At 36.2% G+C, this 21,392-nt stretch overlaps 2 protein-coding genes across 2 annotated transcripts; both read right to left on the reverse strand.

The window, feature by feature from the left end:
- Window positions 1–4,584: 4,584 nt before the first annotated feature.
- Window positions 4,585–19,159, reverse strand: LOC130974533 (cytochrome P450 71D8-like). The gene is made up of 2 exons (XM_057899407.1): window positions 18,226–19,159; window positions 4,585–5,187 (listed from the first exon to the last, which is right to left on the reverse strand). The coding sequence occupies exons 1-2, from the start codon at window positions 19,123–19,125 to the stop codon at window positions 4,585–4,587; spliced, it is 1,503 nt and encodes a 500-aa protein (XP_057755390.1). The 5' UTR covers window positions 19,126–19,159.
- LOC130973751 (uncharacterized) lies at window positions 12,221–13,986 on the reverse strand. The gene is made up of 4 exons (XM_057898404.1): window positions 13,724–13,986; window positions 12,918–13,199; window positions 12,315–12,804; window positions 12,221–12,243 (listed from the first exon to the last, which is right to left on the reverse strand). Exons 1-3 carry the CDS (start codon window positions 13,911–13,913, stop codon window positions 12,521–12,523), a joined length of 756 nt encoding a protein of 251 aa, XP_057754387.1. The 5' UTR covers window positions 13,914–13,986; the 3' UTR covers window positions 12,221–12,243; window positions 12,315–12,520.
- Window positions 19,160–21,392: the final 2,233 nt, after the last annotated feature.

Here is a 21,392-nt window from a genome sequence, read left to right on the forward strand (position 1 = left end):
AAAGATTGCAGCCAATCTATACATGCTTGTGGGAGATACTTTGCAAGAGGCAGAGGCATCAATTGCTTCAGTAAGCCAAGAAGAAATGACGATGACATGACATCGCAAACTGGGTCACATGTCAGAACGATGCTTAAAGATTCTTGTGAAACACAATCTCATTCCTGGGCTTAAATCGGTAAACTTACTGTTTTGTAAGTATTGTGTTATAAACAGGCAACATGATTGACGTTTGGAAGATCAACTGCTCGGAGTAAGCACATATTGGAATTGATTCATTCTGATATATGAGAGTCACCAGAGACCCTAGGAGGAGCAAAATATCTTGTATCATATATTGATGATTATTCCAGGAGGCTATGGGTGTATCCAATCAAGAAGAAGTCAGACGTATTTGCGGTGTTCAAAGAGTTCAAAGCAAAGTTAGAACTTGAATCTGGAAAGAAGATCAAGTGTTTAAGGACAAATAATAGAGGAGAATATGTCGGTGGTGATTTTCAAATATTTTGCAATCAAGCAGGTATTCAATGGCAATTCACAGTTGCATATACATCTCAGCAAAATGGTGTAGCAGATCAAATGAATAGGACTCTCCTAAAAAGAACATGAGCTATGTTGCAAACTGTAGGTTTAGCCAAGTCTTTTTGGACCGAAGCTATTAAAACTGCCTGTTACGTGATAAATCGGTCACCATCAACTGCAATTGGGTTAAAGACACCAATAGAGATGTAGCAAGGTAAGTCACTTAATTATTCTTCTTTACATATATTTGGTTGTCCTGTGTACGTGATGCACAATTCTCAAGAAAGAACAAAAACTAGGCCCAAAGTCTAAGAAATGTATATTCTTGGATGTGCTGATGGAGTTAAGGGGTATCGCCTGTGGGATCCCACTACCCGCAAGGTAGTTTAGCAGAGATGTGATATTTGCAGAACAAGAAAATGACAGCACTGTTAAAGAGATAGCCACTGTACAAATAAATGAGAAATGCAGAGAAGATGATTTTTCTAAAGCAAAACTAGAGCACGAAGAACAAGAAGCAGAGGCCAATGACATAGAAGTTTATCGATCCACTCGACAAAGACAAAAATCATCGTGGCACTCAAATTATGTTTTGACAAGCCATGATGCATATTGTCTTCTAACAGAAGACGAAGAACCAATAACTTTTATGGAGGCTATGCGCAATCCAGGCGCTTCTATGTGGATAACAGCAATGCAAGAAGAAATTGAGGCATTACAAAGGAACCATACCTAGAAACTTGTTGAACTTCCAGCAGGTCGGAAAGCCATTGGTAACAAATGGATTTATAAGATCAAACGAGATAGTAATGATCAGGTGGAACGATATTGTACAAGATTGGCTGTCAAGGGATATGCTCCGAAAGAAGGTGTTGACTTCAATGAAATATTTTCTCCAGTGGCAAGACTAACTACTATTAGAGTAATTTTGACTATGTGTGCTGTATTTGATTTTCATCTCGAGAAATTAGACGTAAAGACTGCTTTTCTTCATGGAGAACTTGAAGAAGTGATATATATGCTCCAACTAGAAGGTTTTGAAGAACAAGGAAAAGAAACCTTGGTTTGCAGGTTAACTAAATCTCTGTACGGTTTAAAGCAAGCGCAATGTGTTGGTGCAAGAGATTTGATTCTTTCATTATTAGCCTTGGATACAACAGACTTAGTTCAGATCATTGTACCTATTACAAGAGGTTTGGTGATAATGATTTCATCATTCTGCTGTTGTATGTGGATGACACGGTGGTAGGTTCCAACAAAGATCAAAACCAAGAATTGAAGGCACAGTTGGCTAGAGAGTTTGATATGAAAGACTTGGGACCAGCAAACAAGATTTTAGGGATGCAAATCCACCGAGACAAAAGGGATAGGAAGATTTGGCTATCGCAAAAGAATTATTTGAAGAAGATCTTGTAATGCTTAAATATGCAATAATATAAGCCAATTTCAACCTTACTTCCTATTAATTTTAAATTATCCTTAAGTATGTGCCCTAGTAGTGAAGCAGAGAGGATGAAAATGTCTCGAGTACCATATGCATCAGTGGTAGAAAGCCTTATGTATCCCATGATTTGAATAAGGCCAGATATTACTCAAGCAGTTGCGGTGGTAAGTCGATTTATGGCAGATTCAGATAAAGAGCATTGGAATGTTGTTAAGATGATCTTTAGATACATCAAAGGGACCTCGAATATTGCATTATATTTTGGAGGATCAGAATTCATTGTCAATGGATATGTCGATTCAGACTTTGAAGGTGATCTTGATAAACGAGAATCTACTACATACTATGTGTTTACACTTGCAGGATGAACTGTGAGCTGACTATCTAAATTACATACTGTTGTAACTTTATCTACTACAGAAGCTGGATATATGGCAGCTACACAAGCATGCAAGGAAGCTATTGAATCCAAAGATTGATAGAAGAACTCGGACACAAACAACAGAAGATTTCTGTATATTGTGATAGTCAGAGTGCCTTGTACATTGCAAGGAATCCTACATTTCATTCAAGAACAAAACACATTGGAGTACAATATCAGTTTGTTCGGAAAGTAGTAGAAGAAGGAAGTGCTGATATGCAGAAGATTCACACTAAGGATAACCTAGCAGATGTCATGACAAAACCAATTAACACTGAAAAATTTGAATGGTGTAGATCTTCATATGGCCTATCGAATATATGAGCAACAAGAATTTTTTGAAAATTTACCAAAACTAACTTAAAGTGGGAGATTGTAAAAATAAGAATAAATTACCATATGTACGCATAAAAGATATAAACGTTGACAAATGTACCCATTAAATAAGAAAACAACCATTGTACTCATAAAAAATGGGTTTCATGTGACAGAAATATCCAAACCCTAAAAAATTATTAAAAAATCCCTAATTGCCCTTCTCTCCACCACTGCTACCATCTCTCTCTCTTCTTCCAACTCTCCAGTGAGTGTCCCAATTTCAAAACTCCAATTTCAAAGTCAAACCATAAAGCAGCATTTCCAAATTTACTTCACCCATTGTAGCCACCACAGGAACCATTGTGACCATAGTAGCAACATTAGGAACCGAACCTTCATCACCACCACCATTCAACAAAAGCCCCTCAAACAGACCACAAATCTCACCAAAAAGTCTAGCACAGCGACAGCGTGAAATTGTCCGACAGAAATAAATTGAAAAAACACAACTTGAGCAGCAATAAAGAAAGGAATAAAGGAACTGAAGTGAATTGAATTTACCACAAAATGCAAGTCTCTGTTCCCGCTACAATGGAATGAAATGAATGTGAGGGATGTGAGCAATTTATGGCCAATCTTCCTGTGTTTGTCTTGCATCTCTTCTCCAACTTAGGGCACTTCTCGATTAATAAAGTATGCAAGTTTGTCAGTTGCTGGAAGCTACTTAGTGATTAAGCGGGTGGTGAGAAGATTGACAAGATCTAAAGGAAGTAGGAACTGAATGAAAGGGTAGGGAAAAAGAAGGAATGAGAAAGGGAGGGGATTGTCGGCAGGATACTCACCGAAGAGTTGAAAGAAGATGTTGGAAGAAGATTTAGAGAGAAAGAGAGAGAGTGAGTGAGTGAGTGAGAGAAGATGATAGTTTTTAAGGATTTGGGTATTTCTGTCATACGAAACCCATTTTTTATGGGTACAATAGTCGTTTTCTTATTTGATGGGTATATTTGTCAGCGTATGTATCTTTTATGAGTACATATGGTAATTTATTCGTAAAAATAATAAAGTTAATTTTTTATGGAAAAAAAATTATAAAAATTAAGGAAATAAAGTCAAACAAAATGAAAGGAGAAAAATTCTCATAGTTATAAGCCATTGAAAATTAGCAATCGAAACTAGTACGCATTATCCATCAATTATTGTTGTATGGTTAAGGTGAGAAGAAATTTAATATAAATTAGTAATTTCATTAGATAACAATAAGCATTAAATAAGTGAGAAGTCATCTTGAGAGAAAAATATAAGAATTTTTTTGAGAAGTTTTCTCCTATGTATAGAAAGAGTGTTATTGTAATATTTTTATGATAGAAAGAACAAAGTTGGAATAAGTTACCATTTGTACTATAAAATATACAGACACTGACAAATGTACCCATATACGAATAAAACGACAATTGTAACTACGAAAAATGGCCTTCGTATGCCAACAGTACCCTAACAGACCAATTGTGTAACCAACATCCGGGTACTCTTGGCACACGGAGACCATCTTCCGTGGTTATAATTGTCGTTTTATTTTTATATGAGTACATTTGTCAGCATCTGTATCTTTCATGAATAAAAATTGTAATTTATTTAAAAAAGTTGTAATTCTCAAAGGAAGTTATTAAGTTATTTTCATATTTTATGCAAATTTTTAATTTTTCATCTCTATATTTTACTGTATCATTTGTTTAGCACCTAATAATTATAACGTGATGAATGCAAATTGAACAGAATGGTATTAGAACAATGTTCTTGCTAAAGCATCCAAGTAGAAAACATCACCCACACCCAACCTATAATTTATTTCCCATAAACACCTCAATGTTTCATATTCATATCATGATATATATGGAGTGGGAACCAAGAAAAGATTGTTCTTAATTCCAGACACAGATCCAAATGTTTCACTGACATCCAAATCCTGTGCTTTGATTCCTTTTGGAACTTGCCAATCGAAGTGGTAAAGCAACTTAGCCAAAGCATACTCAACATTTGATAAACCAAAGGAAATTCCTGGACACATTCTTCTTCCGGCGCCAAACGGAATGTACTCGAAATTCGAACCTCTGAAATCAACACAACTGCCATGAAACCTTTCCGGTTTGAAGCTCAACGCATCATCCCAGTGTTTAGGATCTCTCCCTATCGCCCATGCATTTACTATCACTTTCGCCTTCTTCGGAATCTCGTAGCCATTAACCTTGGTTGCTTCAGTGCATTCTCTTGGAAGCAACAGAGGAACTGGAGCGTGTAATCTTAATGCTTCTTTGATTACTGACTTTAGGTAAACAAGTTCTTCCACGTCATGCTCGCGTAATAGTGTTTCCCTTCCTCTGATTTCAGCTTGTAACTTCTTCATTGCTGGTGGGTTTCTCATCAATTCCATCATTGTCCATTCTAGTACTGTCGATGAAGTATCGGTCCCTGCCGCAAACATGTCCTAAATAGGTGTCCAAAACATGTTTTTCATTACGGAAAAGCTCTGCATACAAGCCATTAGGGCTTGTATGCTTTACAAGTTTATTAAATAATAAATTTAAAATACTCGCTCCTCCAGCTACGTTGATCACACGCGCTATATAATATGCCGCGTATATCTAACTTCCAAATTTAAAATATTTGTTTCCTTCTTCGTTTTCGTTATTTTGAGATTTGGTTGTTCTTCTTCTCGCGCGTTTTCGCTCATTCTTCTCCATCGATCTTTTCCTCTTCTTTTCTCACTGGTATGTTCTTCGTTTACGTTCTGTTTTTCTCTCTCTGCAACTCGAGCTTCGTTTTCTCTGTTGATTTGTTGTTTTCTGAAATCAAAGTTCGAACTCGTTTTGAAGATAATGGATCCTTCAAGCTCAGATTGCGCTGAATCCAGGCGATGTGGATTATGAATTGAATCTAAACGAAGTTCCTGAGGTTTGATTTACAGTAATTTGTATAGCATTGTGTTGTTTAAAAATTGCTGAACATTGTTTAATTATCTGGAATTTATAGCAGACACTCGGTGTAGATCAATCTCTTCTTTGGGTGTATTTTAGCTATTAGTGTGGGTGTATATACACTTACTGGTTTTTGTTATTTTTAATTGAGTTGTTGTTGTTCAGTTGTATTATATGTATTATATCAGACATGATTGTGTGTGTTTTAGTTTTTGAGATGTATTCTGCAGTCTGTGTATTCACAGTTTATGGCTTTAAAGGTCATTCTGTAGTTGAGTTGTTTCGGTTCGGGTGTATCATATAAGACATGATTGGGTGTATTTTGTATATATCTATGGGTGTATTCACAGTTCTGACACGGTTTATTGTGCAGCCTCTCTCTGTTGTTGATGATGATTGTTCCGAAGGTCGGAATGACCTTTAGGACCCTTGAAGATGCCGGAAAATTTTACAGGAACTACGCCAAGGCTGCAGGTTTCTCTACAAGAGTTCGGTGCACAAATAGGAAGGGAAACGAGATTAAGAATCAACTGATTACATGTAGCAGAGAGGGAAAATGGAAATCTAAAATATCTCCAACCGAGAAGACCAATCCGACAGCCGGTTTAAACTGTCCTGCAAGAATTTATATACACACATTGAAGGATGTCGGTGCTTGGATCATTTCAAAGGTTGTGCTGGATCATTCACACCCCTGCTGTCCAAGCAAAGCAGAGATGCTCAACAGCACAGGGAACTAAGCATGTCCATTCGTCGTACGATAGAGAATAACGACGAGGCCGGTATCAGACCAAGCAAAACCTACCAATCATTTGTTGCGGCTGCCGGGGTCACGCGAGTTAAATTTCATCGAAAAGGACGTGAGGAATTACATTACCAGGGAAGTGCGGAATGTTTCCGAACAGAAGATGCAAAGGAATTCGGGAAATATTTGTTAAGGATGAAAGAGAAGAATCCGAATTTCTTTTCGAGCTCCAACTCGAGGAGGATCAATCGATTAAGCTGGCCTTTTGGGCCGACGCAAGAAGCAGAGCGGCCTGTGAGTATTTCGGAGACGTCATTTCATTCGACACCACCTACAATACAAACAGGTAACAAACTGTCCCTTTTTATGATGCTAAATTAATTTTTTTTACTAATCCGCAGCAGAGGTGTATATTGGCCGTGTCATTGGGTGTATTCTAAGCATTTGTTGGGGTGTACCTAATGATTTTGCATTCTGGACCATGGCACTTCGTTTCAGGTATAATTTGGTCTGTGGTTCTTTTGTCGGGGTGAATCACCACGGCCAGTCAACACTTCTCGGATGCTTTTGATGAAGAACGAAGAAATTGAATCATTCAAATGGTTATTCAATGCTGGCTTCGTTGCATGGGGGAGGAACGCTCCGAAAGGGTTTCTCACCGATCAGTGCGCATCAATGAAAAGGGCTTTAGAGGCCTGTATGCCAACAACAGTTCACCGCTGGTGTATTTGGCACATCATGAAGAAGATTCCAAGCAAATTAAACGGGTACAAGGCACATGCCGATGTCGAACAACAAATGAGCCATGTTGTTTGGAACTCTCACAGCAAAGACTCATTCGATAGGAATTGGAACGATTTTCTGGTGAATTTTGGTCTTGCGGACAAGTGGCTCTCAGGTAATGTGTTTTTAAATTCTGCAGCAGAGGTGTAAATTGTACTGTCTCTCGGGTGTATTTTACAGTGTGTGTTTGGGTGTATTATGCAGATCTGTACGAAGACCGTCACATATGGGTTCCTATCTATCTGGACCACCACTTCTGGGCAGGGATGAGAAGCACACAAAGGAGCGAGAGCATGCATTCATTTTTTAACAAGTACATCACCCGTAACAGCTCGCTCATTCAGTTCGTCAAACGTACGATAATTGCCTCGGAAGCAGGGAGCAAGCAGAGAGAGAATCAGATGCTGCAGATTTTCATACGGTCATACCATGTGCAACCAAATCCCCCATCGAAACTCAGTTTCAAGATGCGTACACCCAAGCAAAGTTTAGGGAAGTCCAAGCCCAATTCAGAGGAAAGGCGAATTGCATCACCAGATTAAAGAATTCTGCTCTAGGCTATTCAGTATACGAAGTCGGAGAACAAGTTTCCAGCTCAATATTGGACAAGTTCGCGGTTACCTACGACTCAGTTGCAGCCGAGGTAAAATGCCAATGTTTATTATTCGAGTCGAGAGGGATACTGTGCCGTCACGCACTAAGCGTGTTAAGCTTCGAACAAGTAAGCCAAGTCCCCTAGGTACATACTGGAACGATGGAGCAAGAAGGTAAAAGAGGCGACACACACACATCAAGAGCAGCCACGACGAGCCACTAATTGAGCCAAGAAGCAAGAGGTTCGACCAACTTGTTTTCCGTTCGCAAAATATTTGCGAATTTGCCTCCGAATCAGAGGAGCTGACTGCAATTCTGCACCGTGCGTACGACAACGTCATGGCCGAGATGGAAGCAGTAAAAGCCAAAGGAAGGGGACATCTTCTTTATCCCACGAAGACGCCAACTTGGAATCCGTTAACGAGCTTCAAGCCCGCCAAGGATTCGAACAAGAGGACGTCCAAAAACAGGCTAGGTTCAAAGCTGGAGAACAGATTGCAAATGCCACAAAGAAGAAGAAGACAAAGTTTTAAGCGAGGTAAATGTGATGTTCTTTAAATCTGTGGCGATTGAGTTTATTTTTAGTTAATTGTTTAGCTAATGCGTGAGTGTTATATTCAGATAACCTGTTTGATGCTGCATCAGCGGGCGCATTCAAGTAGCAGCCAATACCAGGGACAAGTTATAAATTATCAGTTCAGGGTACCAGCAGCAGGGGATAACTCTTTGGGTGTATAGTTATAGGGAGTATGGGTGTAAAATCCTGTTACCTTGGGTGTATTTTTTGTTAATAGACAATTTACATATAGACACATATATAGATACATATAGAACAAAAGCTGTAAAAATTCACAGGTTATGGGCGTATTTTTCAGTTGATGTTTTTTTTTTTTTCATATTTTAGTAGTTGTAATTCATTCATTTTGAATACTGCACAGACAGTTGGGTGTATATTATTACTCAACCTCGGGTGTATTATTAGACTAGCGTTGGGTGTAACAATTTATAATATGCGTATGCCTTGATTTTTTGCTTTATGTTTTACCACCTGTAATACAGTTTTTAATACATCACAGACAGTTTATTAGCACAGATAGTTTAACTATGGGAAAAAATATACATTGAATAAATTGAATGGCAAACATTTACATCATTTGTTCAATTTACAAACTACCCAGTTTCTATATCCTCAGAATTAATCTGACAGAACGGACTCAATAATACAGAGGATGGCTTCGACAGCCTTATAGCCTAGTCTCTCTAATTGCCTGATCTCTCTGTCTATTCAACTCACTAAATAGTATCCGGGAAGCATATTCCACTCTGTAGTGGTCCACCTCTCCTACAATTAAAAAGTATGTTATGTTTAAACAGAAATATTAATTCAGTAAAGTAATAGAGTTATATACTTCTAAAGACAGTTACCTGTGTTATCCCATTCATACTTCCCCTTTTTAATGTTTTCCGGCTCTATTAACTCAAGCCACTTCATTACGTAAATAGCGCAGTCATAGCTGAAAACGAAGAAAATAAATTACAAATCTCATTTAGGAAAGTTTAAGGTTCAGAGTCAATCTATACCTTGTTTTTTGGCCTGAAATTTTAACATATGGGGCTTTAATTTCCTTCTCCTTTTCGCCTTTCTCGAGAGGTTTCCCGCGGCATATGCTATCAATCTCGAAAATACATATCCCTTAAATACCAAAACAAGTCAGTAATACACCCGAGTCAATTGACAAGACACACCCAACTTAATATGGAATATACACCCAATTGAATATGGAATATACACCCAATTGAATATAGAATATACACCCAACTCAACTTTCAAAACAGACGTATCTTAAAGTAAAGAAGACAGAGGGAACTTACAGTGAATTTATTAATGTCTTTTCTCTCATGGCTTGGAGCTTTTTTGTGCAGCGGGTCAAGTATTTGACTTCCGCGTTCTTGTATTTATCAGCCATAACCACCAATGTCCCGAGTGGCAAACAGGAGAGCAAAAATCTGAAATTGCCACATTTCAACAGTTTGTTATTTTACTTGGCATATAAGTAATAAGCGTACTAACAAATTTACGAACAAAAACTTACATGGATGCGAACTTAATTTTTCCTTTGCATCCTCCTTCAGTCTTGTCCCCAGATGTAGCACTTTTCTTTCATATCATCCGGAATTTGATTTGTTCCCCCCGTTTCAAACTTAGCAGAACTTTCTCCCCCAGTCTCCCTCCGAATTTGCGGACTTTCGTCTTTTCCCTTTGCTAACTTTGGACAACTGTCCAATTGTTCCAGTATAGTTGCAGTTTGGAGATTTTTCCCTTTCTGTCTCCTGTTGACGCTCCCTCCTGGCTTGAATCTGTCAACCGAGGCTGAATGATCGGCAGATCTGTTTTAGGAAGCTTGCTGTCCGTGCCATCATCAACAGGGCAGCAGCGTCCTCGGCGTCTGGATGACTGCATCAGTATGTATAGAATGAGAGTAAGAATAAGAATACGGATGACAAGCAAGGATTGATTCTAGTCTAATTAACTTACATTTTTGTTGGAGCTGGGGAAGCTTGGGTGTTGTTTCTTGATGTTGTTTGGGGGTTTCAGGAGTGCTGCACAGTTGCACAAAATCGATCAGGAAGAGTATACACCCAAACTCTTAGCAAATATACACCCAAACATTAAGCAAATACACCCAATACTATTTTCTTACGTTTCTCTAGCCCCTTCAATCTGTAGCATAGGGGTTGGTTCGGAATCTGCGTCAGGTTGTTTGCTGGGATGGCGGCACAAAAAATTGGATCGGGACTCTAAACAAGAATAAAATGAAAGGTTAACAACATTTGAAAATATTAAGGTTAAGGTTGAAATATTCTTGCATGTCTCACATTGCAAGCGCTTCCGACGGCGTTTGTTCCCTAACAACCATCATATTCGAATCGTCGGAGTCAACCTAAATACACGCAAAAAGGTCAACAAATACACCCGAACAAAAAAGACGGGCTTTGTTTTTTGAGAACTTACATAGTTGCAGTTTTTGCTTTTTTTGCTGCCTTTTTTTCTTGAATAAAATAATAAAGGGCTTTTTTTCTAAAAAAAATATACAGAATTAGAAGTAGAAGTTATTAGAAGAAGAAAGTAACGGTTATTTGAAAGAAAATTACATGCTCTGAGACGGCAGGGTTACACTACTCTGTTCTGTGCGTCTTTGAGAGGAAGTATCATCACTTCCCAAGTTGACAGCCGGTAGTCTAAACAGATTTCATGTTATTCAAAACAAATATACATCCAACTTAGTGAACAAGATACACCCAACTTGATGCACAGAATACACCCATATTGTTTCACAGAATACATAACAAGATTTTATTAAATAATAAAGCTTCTTACGTTTCAGAGGACACATAGCGATCTTCTGTCGATCCCAGGTCAGGCTGGTTGTCCCTGCGAAACAAGATACAATTATTAGCAAACAAAAGACACCAAAATCTCAAATACACAGCACAGCAAGACATACCCCTCTGCAGCAGATTTACGAACGTTTTCCCCTAGCCATTCATCGAGTTCGTCACTCGATATTTCATATGTCTCACTATTCATAAAATAAGACGTTAACAAAATAATTACGATGATAGACCATAGTATAGCTTACGAGGTACTGTACCCGTCAAAGTATTGATCTTCTTCAGGAGGTGAATCCTCCACAACTACTTTTTTCTTTTTTTGTGGTGTTCTGGGTGGAAAAAAAAAACAGTACCAATCAGAAATAAAAAATTAATTTTATCACAGAATTTTATCCAAAGAAGTGCTTACTCTTTTGGAGTTGTTTTTGTTTCTTTCTTTTTCTTCTCCTTCTCCGCAGGCAATGATTCTTCGCTCCTATAAGTCAATAACAGACGCTTCAGTTAATACACGAAATCTTTATAACGAAGCCAAAAGAAAGGAGTAATAATTTCAGGACATTACTCGTCACTTGGTTCAGATTCAGATTCTGAATCAGAATCCGACTCCTCTTCCCTCTGCTTTCTTTTTCTTGAGTCCATTCTGCAGGCAAACAATCATCATTTAGAACATACTAAAAATACACCCAATTGAATTCATGAGACACACCCAACTGAGTATACAATATACACCCAACGCAGCAAAAGAAACACCCTGCTTAATAAGCTACATACACCCAACGTGGACAAGCAAAATACACCCAAACCCTATAAAGAAATTACACCCAAGTATGGTACCTACTTTTTCCCCTTTTTGCCGGGTGTTTAATTCCCGAATCCTCCGAGTCTTCTTGAGCCTCAGACTCAGAGGTAGAAGTGTCACTCTCGGTAGTTTCTGTCTCCGAAGACGATGTTGAGCTCGCCTTCCTTTTTTTTTTTTTTATTTCCTGTTCTTTTTTTTTTTTTTTTCTTTTTTTCTCATTTTTTCTTTTGTCTCTGCCAAATTCAGAATCCCCTGAAACATGAGATATTTTAGTTAGCACCATTAGGGTAAATAAAGTACACTAACTTGTTATGATTACTCACCAAAGTTTCCTCTCTCTCTTCATTCATTCTTTTCACCAACTGCTCCTTAGTCCAGTTGGCAATCCATGGCTTTGGTGGTCTTTCACCCCTGTTGTTGCGTTTGTTTTTTGAAAGGTGAAAGTAGATTATCATCAGGGCGAAGAGGCAGCCATTGATTGCCTTCTTCTTCTTCTCCTGGTAGTCTGTTATGCCCCTGATCATGAAGGTCAAGACATGCCCCCCCAGTTTCTGTCCTCTATGCCCTCCATCTCAAAAATCGGGACCAGGTGCACCGGCGATATTTTGTTTATCGTCGTTGGCAAAAGGAACGCCATCTGTATGTAGAGGATGAATATCCTCTTGAACATCAGGCGTTCCTCTTCGTTGCCAACGCCGATTTCCATCATTTCATCGGTAAGACTTTTGAGGGTCTTACCCTGGAATCTTTTATAAATTATTTTGTCAGATTCAGAAAGTTTCTTGTAGTCAACTTTCTCAGGAAATAGATCTCCTACAAAAAGGAAAACAACAAAGCAACCAAGTCAGTTCAGATACACCCAAGCATCAGGTTAATATACACCCAAGCAACAACTTAATATAAATCTATAATTTTGAGCTAATTACCTGTTGCATTGATGCCAAGCGCATCACCTATTTTTTTCGGGGTTATATGGAAAGAACCATATCCTGTCCTCAGTTTGTTCTCCCCAAGTTTGAAGTTTTTTGCCAACTCTCTCAAGAGTTGGTGATCCACCCTCAGTGGTGGGATGTGCATCAACCCACCGAATCCAAGATCCCTGACAATGGCCTTCTTCTCCTCAGTCATGTTTCTGAACTTATCATTCAGGAGATGTGTGGCACATTTGAGGTCTTTGGTTTGGTTTCTTGCTGCCATTTTCTCTGAAACTAAAAATACACCCAAAGACATCAGTAATATACACCCATATATATATGACTCAGATACACCCATTGATAACAACTAAGATACACCCATTGATAACAGTAAGATACACCCATATATATGAGTCAAGACAGCCAGATATTCGCAAGATACACCCATTCATAACAGTGAGATACACCCATTCATAACAGTGAGATACACCCAAAGATCAAACAAGATACATTGATTACAGTGACATACACCCATAGATATTATTCAGATACATCCATATAGATATCAGACAGATATCACTCAGCCATGCTTCAATATAAAGCCACATTACAAGGTTAAGCAGTTTACACCCCCGAATATACGCAATAAACCCCCAAAAATCAACAAAAATAGCAGGAGAACTTAGAACGACGTAGAACTAAGAAGAACGACGTATAACTCAGAAGAACGACGTATAACAAAGAAGCAACAGTAACAGTAAACCCTATCAGAACGACGTAGAAGAAAAGTAAAATATACAGTATTTCAATGCACTTACGTTGAGTATTCTTGGTTTGTTTTTTCTTCAGATTCTTCTTCACAGAGAGGTTGATGGTGTTTTGATGCAGTTTTCGAACTACGATTTCTATATTTTGAAAGTTGATCTTCGCTCGAAAATGAGAGGGTTTCGTTGATTTGAAAGTGCCTTGAGAAATGGAAGAAGTGGAAGAAGTGGAAGAGTCTCCCATACGTAACCGTTCGAATGCTGAGCGCGTGATTTGGACGCGGCATCTTATCTCTCTTTCGTGCGCGTGTTTCGTGTTTGGGCTGGGCCAACTTGGTTGCTTGTATGCTTGTATGTGTAGCAGGCCCGTAAAAAATATTTGAGGAGTTGAAACAATTAGTGCACCTACCATATATTCGGCCATTAAAATGAATAAAAACAGAAAAAAAATAAAAAGGCCCATTTGAAAACTGGAAGATAACTTAAAAACACTAAAGCACACCATGTATAGCAAATTATACAAAGCTTTTCAAAAAGAACTACACTAAACAGTGACGGATTCAGAAAATTTTGATAGTGAGGGCAAAATAAATATAATATAATAAAAAATTTTATAATAAAAATATTATGTGTACATAAAAATCAGTTATCAAATTATTCATTAATCGTTATATATTTATATATAAATATATGAATTTTTTATTTCAATATGTATACATGTGATTATTTTTTATGTACATATAATATGATTAATCTTTAAAATATATAATTTATAAATTAAAATACTAAAATAGTAATTTAAATAATAACATATTATTTAAAATTTTATTATTTAGGTTTTATATTTTAAAAAAATTGAATAATCTTTTTCTTAATAATACAATCGAAATATATCTCTTTTTATATAGAATAATACTACACATTCAAATTTTTTTTGTTAAGTAATTCTAATCAAATTAGTCTAAGATAACAAAAATCAGTTATGGCTAGCATTATTCAGAGTCTTATTGTTTAACTTGATTAGACTTAGTTTATAAAAAGACTTGAATATGTAGTATTACTTTTACATACACATATGTGTAGTATTACTTTTCATATAATTAGAAGCCAATTTTTATTGAAATTCATAGTTGAAAAAGTTATTTCAATTAATGGAATTGTTACAGATAAAAATTAAAACTAATATAAAAAAAGATAAATAATACTCTTTCGAGTCGATTTCTAAGAAAAAACACAAATTTTATTTAAATTAATAATTGATCATTCTAACGATATCTAATATAAAATTCTTAAATTGACTATGAAGTACTAAAAATTGAGTAAAAAATTATCGTGGGGGCAAATAAATTTTATTATCATATACTACTCAAAAAAATTTCAAATTGTAGTGGGAGGACTTGCCCCCACACTTGTACATGTGCATCCGTCCCTGACACTAAGTCAAAGGAATGAGAAAAAAACTCATTAAAATTTAAAAAAAAAAAACTATTTTTAGTCCAAATAAGAAGAAAAGTAATAGAATTTGACAAATTACATGATTCTCTTTGCTCTTATTTTATATTTTTCGTGTTATCCTCCTTGCGCTAAAAATCTGGTGTTCTGGTGCCGAAACCATCACACCTTCCTCAATTAAATGGAACAACAACATTCACAACTGATATATCATTAATATATTATATTGAAATTATTAACTTTACAGTCCTATTATGCCCTTCTTTAGATAAAAGTAGTGCCTTCTAATCATCCGTATAAAAGTAGTGCCTTCTAATCATCCGTTGCTAAGTATTTTCTAAACAATGATGCCTTAATCATAAGTTGGAACATAAAAAAACCTAAAGATAAATTGTAAAAGTTTATGACATTATGTTGATTTCTCAAGTTACTTACAACTGAATTGCTGAAAGAAATTAAGTGAGTAAACATGCTAATTGCTTTTTAAATAAAGAACATAATCACAAAATCCTTAATGGTTTACAGTAAATTGCAAAGAGCTTCCTAAAGCATAAACATCATTACAAAATGTCCTCATTGTTATGCAATTCAAAAGCTGAATTATTACTTTTTGTGTCACTAAAAAGGAACAAATGTGGAACAACTAACCTCACCCCAGAATCACCATGATTGAGAGCAACAACTCATTGTTATGCCTTCTCTGTTTTTTTTATGTTTAATTTTTCGTTACTGAAGTAGAAGACAGGAATAAAGGTCGTAGTTACAACTTACCAATACTATGCTCAGAATAACTCCCTTGCACTGCTTCTGAAAGGTAAGCCTCCCCTGAACCAAAGAAGTGCACAACACCATGACACAAAGTTTCACATATCAATTTTCAACACAAAATTCACTTCACAATCCACCTAAACCGTGGGAAAAACCAAAAGACAAAAGGGATACCACAAAATTGTTAAAAAATGGCTAGAAAGCTTTCACTTACCAGCATAAGTTTTCTCCAAAACTCGCTTAATTCACAGTCTTCATTTTGCACTTGATCTTGTTCTCATCCTCCACTGGCTTCTCCTTCCTCTTATCTTCTTCTAAACCAACACTCTCCATACCCAAATCTCAAAGCTTCCAATCGTACGAAATACTCAAAGCCATAAACAAATAACCACAGAAATCTCCCAAAATGAAAAAAAAGATCCAAAAACCACAAAAGATGTTGCAGTTTATTCCCTCAGCCAGAGAGTAGTGAAGATGGAGCGAGGATGAATCTGCATATTATACACAATAACACATTGAAAAAAGGAAGAAGAATATGTTCCATCATATTTATTGGGTAGAAGATTTTGCTAACAGAGGACAGAGTAAACTAAAATACTAATAATACCACACTACAAAATACAGTGCCGGAACACTTACCGGAACATTGCACCAGAGCTCCGGCGTTTCCTCTGATTGCATCCCGAACTCTAATGGCATTATCTGCAACCTTTTTTTGGTTAAGAAAGAAGAAAAAGAAAATAAATATCTGTTTTTAAAGAAGAAAAACTACCTCTGCTGCACCACCGACGACAGAATCTCGGAGCTCTCCAGTCTTAAAGTCGTCAACTTGTTGCCAGCTGTTCCCTCTTCTCTGACGGTAGTAGCACCACTCACCGTGCCACTATTCTTTCTCCTTACAGCTGCACCAACAGCCACTGCCACCTTAAATTTATTGTTCTTCATCTTTGCTACTCGCCGGAAACAGATTCGGAGCCTCTGTCATCGTCTTCTTTTTCCTTCGACAGGCTCTCTCCTAACCCGCAACACTGAGTACGCCCATTCTCTATCTTCTATGCCAGTTACTGTTTCCATCACCGGTGAGCTCGTTCTTTTTTCTTTTAGAGAGAGAGAGAGAGACAGAAAATCAATGATTTGAATTATAAAATCCTAAGTTTAAATTTATTCACTCACTTCTGATTTGGAATGCTCATTCAAATTTTGTGTTTGAAATTTGAATTTCAACCCCAAAAAGAGAAAGAACCCGCTCATAGCCAAAATCTCCTTCTCAACTTTCTTTTGTCGAACCCACCTTGTTCAGAGCTATTATTTCACGTTTCAATGTTTACATTTCACTTTTTTGGTTCACAATGTAATTTTACTTACTGAGACACGTGTTATTTAACTGGTCATGACACTTGTCAATCAATTAACTAAGTACTGCTCTCCTATTATATATAGAGAAATTTGATTATTTTAACATAACATATTTAATTATTTTTCATAAAACATATGATTATTTTAGTGATTAATTATTTTATTATAAAACATATATAAATATACATATATAAGTGGTTGTTAACTTTTCCTTTTATTATATTTTTTATTTTCCTGAAATGAGTTGATATCTGTAAAATAAAATTTGATAGTCTAACCAAGAATAAAAGAATGTGTTAACTCGGTCCATGAAATGCTTGCTAATTATAGGCTTTCTTAAACACCTCCATTTAAAAGAAGAGTTACCACTTATATATATATATGGTAAAAGCTCAAAACCTGCTAATTTGTTTGTTACGTCTAAATTCAAATTTTCATTGTCATTCACCACACAAAACATTTATCTATTTTAAAATAATATTCATTTCTTCGACAAAAAATCACGATGCATACAGACATTAATACGGACACAGAATACATAAAAAATAACACAAAATACGTTTAAATTTTTATAAAATATAAGGACACATTTATGTAAAATATAAAATATTTTTTAGATAAATTATAATAATATTTTATTAATATTAAATTATAAATTAATTTTTAATATTTTATTTTAATTATATAAAATATTTAAAATATTTTTTATTTTAATAAATAATAATATATGTTAGTTTTAAATTTATTTTAAAAATAAGACTGAACATACTGATACTTAACGATATTTAAGTATATCTAAAAAAATTTATTTTTTTATTAAGACACAGCTGAATATAACAGACGTGCGTATCCAATGAGTATTGATAAATTATAAATATCGTATTTAAAATATATTCGACACACTGGTACAACAACTCGGTAAAATGTCGGGTTTCATATGCCAAAATTAAAAAACAAATTAAAAAAATAATACTAATTACCCAAATTATTGCTTTAATACTGTCATCTGAAAGTGGAACTTGAAGATCTCCACTTTGTTGGATCCTGAGCAGAACATCGATCAAGTTTTCATGCCTTTTTTCTCCCACCACCATGGCTTCTTTGGATCTCATCTTCAAATTCACTTTATGCTCTCTCATAATATTCTCCAAGATCAAGTCCTGCTTCTTTTGCAGCTCCATTTTCGCCTTGTCCATTGTCACAACTTTAAGGCAAGGAAACAAGTCAACCAAGTCAAACCCTCCAGTCATCTTCGCCACTTCTTTAACCACACCTACAAACTCTTCATGCTCCTTAGTTTTGTTACCAAACGTTGTCCTTGAAACTATTGTGCTAACCATAGAAAACACTTTCTCACTAACATTAACTTCAGAACCTACACATGAATGAATAGATTCTATGAGGTTACATACTTCTTGCTCCCTTATGAAGGCAAAAGATTGAACCCTCTTGGAACTTAGAAGCTCTAAAGTGCATATTTTCCTAATTTGTCTCCAATAATCACCATATGGGGCAAAAGCAACATCTTTTAAACCATAGGTGAAGATTGCAACAGAGTGAAACTCTGGCCTTTGGAGAAAAGCATGATCATGTGTTTTCATAATCTCTTTTGCAACATCTGAAGATGAAACAACTACAGCAGAAACTTGACCTAGTTTTAGGTGCATGATGGGGCCATATTTGAGTGAGAGATTTTGGAGAGCATGGTGTGGAAGTGAACCTGCTGATGCTAGTTGATGGAGGTTTCCTATGAGAGGGAGCTTCCATGGTCCTGGTGGAAGTTTCTGGGTATGGCTATTTTGTTTTAGGTTCTTTGTTAGCCATAGGGTTGTTGCAAAGAGGATAGAGATGATGATTACGTAGGAAAATTGGATTTCCATTATTGCTTGGTTAGATGGGATTTGTAGGAATAGTTCAGAGAGTGAAGAAATGTACTGAAAAAATCTTCTCCCTTCTCATCTGCGTATATATACTCCATAACAAATATTGAGAAACTCTTGGAAAATTTAGTCAAAATTTGAGCAGTTAAAAAAAATGAATAATTTTATATTATTAAATATAATTATATACTATTAAAAATATTAATAATATTAATTAATAATTATAAATCACAAAAATTATTCACTTCTAACACTTCTTAAAAAAATTTTCAAATGTTAGAGAAATATTAGTCTTTTGATAATTTTATCTATTGATCTTTATTATAAAATTTATTATAAGAGTTTAATACAAGAGAAATTATTAGAATTTATTATTTTGCTCGTTACTTAATTATCAACTTAATTTTTTTGTTTAGTAATCCAATAATATTTTTTATCCCATACTTTTAAATATTAAATACTAATTAATAACTAAAATAATAAATTATGGAGTATATACCCATTTTGGTCCTCAAAGAATTTCAGATTGGACACTTTAGTCCCCAACTAAAATTAATTACTCGATTGGTCCCTAATAATTAACTACGGCAGTCACTTAGGTCTTTTACTCCGTTAATTCTAACGGAGGACAAAATAGTCCCTGACAACTCTAATAGGGAACAAAATAGTCCCTGATCCCCTCTGTTCGGAAACGATACTGTTCTCTCTCAATTTCCATCATATCTCGCATAACACTAATAGTCTAACACTATAACTTCAAACTACACAATGCACATTATAAATTTAATATTCACAAGAAAAAAAATTCTCAACTTGTTCTCAACCAATTCATACTCAGGAAACTAATGCCTATGTCTCTCAACTAGTTGTCGTCTTCCATGGATCCCATGAATTTAGACAGCAAGTCTGATTTGTTAAGACCGGTCGTCGTCGTTGCCATCTCCCTCCTCCTCTGTCCTATCATCTCCATGACCACATTGTCCACCACTCCAATCGCTTCCTTCAGCTTCTTCTCCGAACCAATGTTCAGTAATCGCTTCAGTTTCCATATGAGCGGCAACGGCGACATTGCTCATTGTACTGATAGCTTGGATGCGAGGTCGAAGCTATCTGCCAACTTGGACTCCGAAAAAGAAGGAATGAAACACTCGGTGTCTATTTCAAATGAGAATTTGCATATGATGTCGAAGGAGAATCTTCTCATAATGTCCTAATGTCTAACAATCTATATTGCTTGTCGGAGAGTGGAGAAAGGCGTGCCCTTCGAGTAGTTGTAGAACTTGGTCTTGAGGATGTCGTGGACGTTGTCGGGATTGGAGGTTATGTTATCGAAGACGTGGAAGTGGATGCTTTTGATGGGTGAAGCGCAGAGGAGGTGGATGTACCAGTCACAAAGATTTAGGAAGTGTGTAGTCCATGACATGTTGAGGTAAGTGCGACACGTGTGACAATTACACCATGGCTTAATCTTAGAGCTAAAGACGAGGAAAGAAAAGATGGAAAAGAAGGTTGTGAAGGTTTAGAAGGAGAGTATGAATGTTAGGGTTATACGAGATATGATAAAAATTAGAAAAGAACAGTGTCGTTTTCAAATAAAGGGGTCAGGAATCATTTTGTCTCATCTTAGAGTTGTTAGGGATTATTTTGTCCCATGTTAGAGTTTTCAAGGATTATTTTGTCTTCCGTTAGAGTTGACGGAGTCAAAGACCTAAGTGACTGACGAAATTAATTGTTAGAGACTAATCGAATAATTAATTTTAGAGTAATACCCCAAATAGGTCCCCAAGAAATTTACCATCCGACAGTTTTGTCCCCCACAAAATTTAACTAAGATTTTGACCCTGAGGTTCTCAGATATCCCCCAAATACGTCCCCAAAACCGTTTGATCCGGTTAAAGTGGTGACGTGTCAGGTCAATTGTGACATGTCACCTTTAGGACATTTTGGTCCCCATCCACGCTGGACAAAACGACGTCGTATTGGAACCAGTGGCAAAACGACGTCGTTTCGGGGAGGACAAATTCGTCCCCACTTAGACAGAGAATGCAAACGGCGTCATTTTCATGTTGGGGACCTATTTGTCTTATAATAGTATCTTAGGGGACCTATTTGACCTATAATTCGTGATGTTAAAAAAAGTTATATTTACTTCAACGCAAACCCCTTAAAAACACATTGACATTGGTCTGTTCATTTATCAAAATGGTAACATAAACCTGAGAACTCAAACATGTTAACCACACAAATATTTGGCTTCAATAGCAACA

The sequence above is a fragment of the Arachis stenosperma genome, chromosome 4 (assembly GCF_014773155.1).
Source record: "Arachis stenosperma cultivar V10309 chromosome 4, arast.V10309.gnm1.PFL2, whole genome shotgun sequence".
NCBI classification, from domain to species: domain Eukaryota; kingdom Viridiplantae; phylum Streptophyta; class Magnoliopsida; order Fabales; family Fabaceae; genus Arachis; species Arachis stenosperma.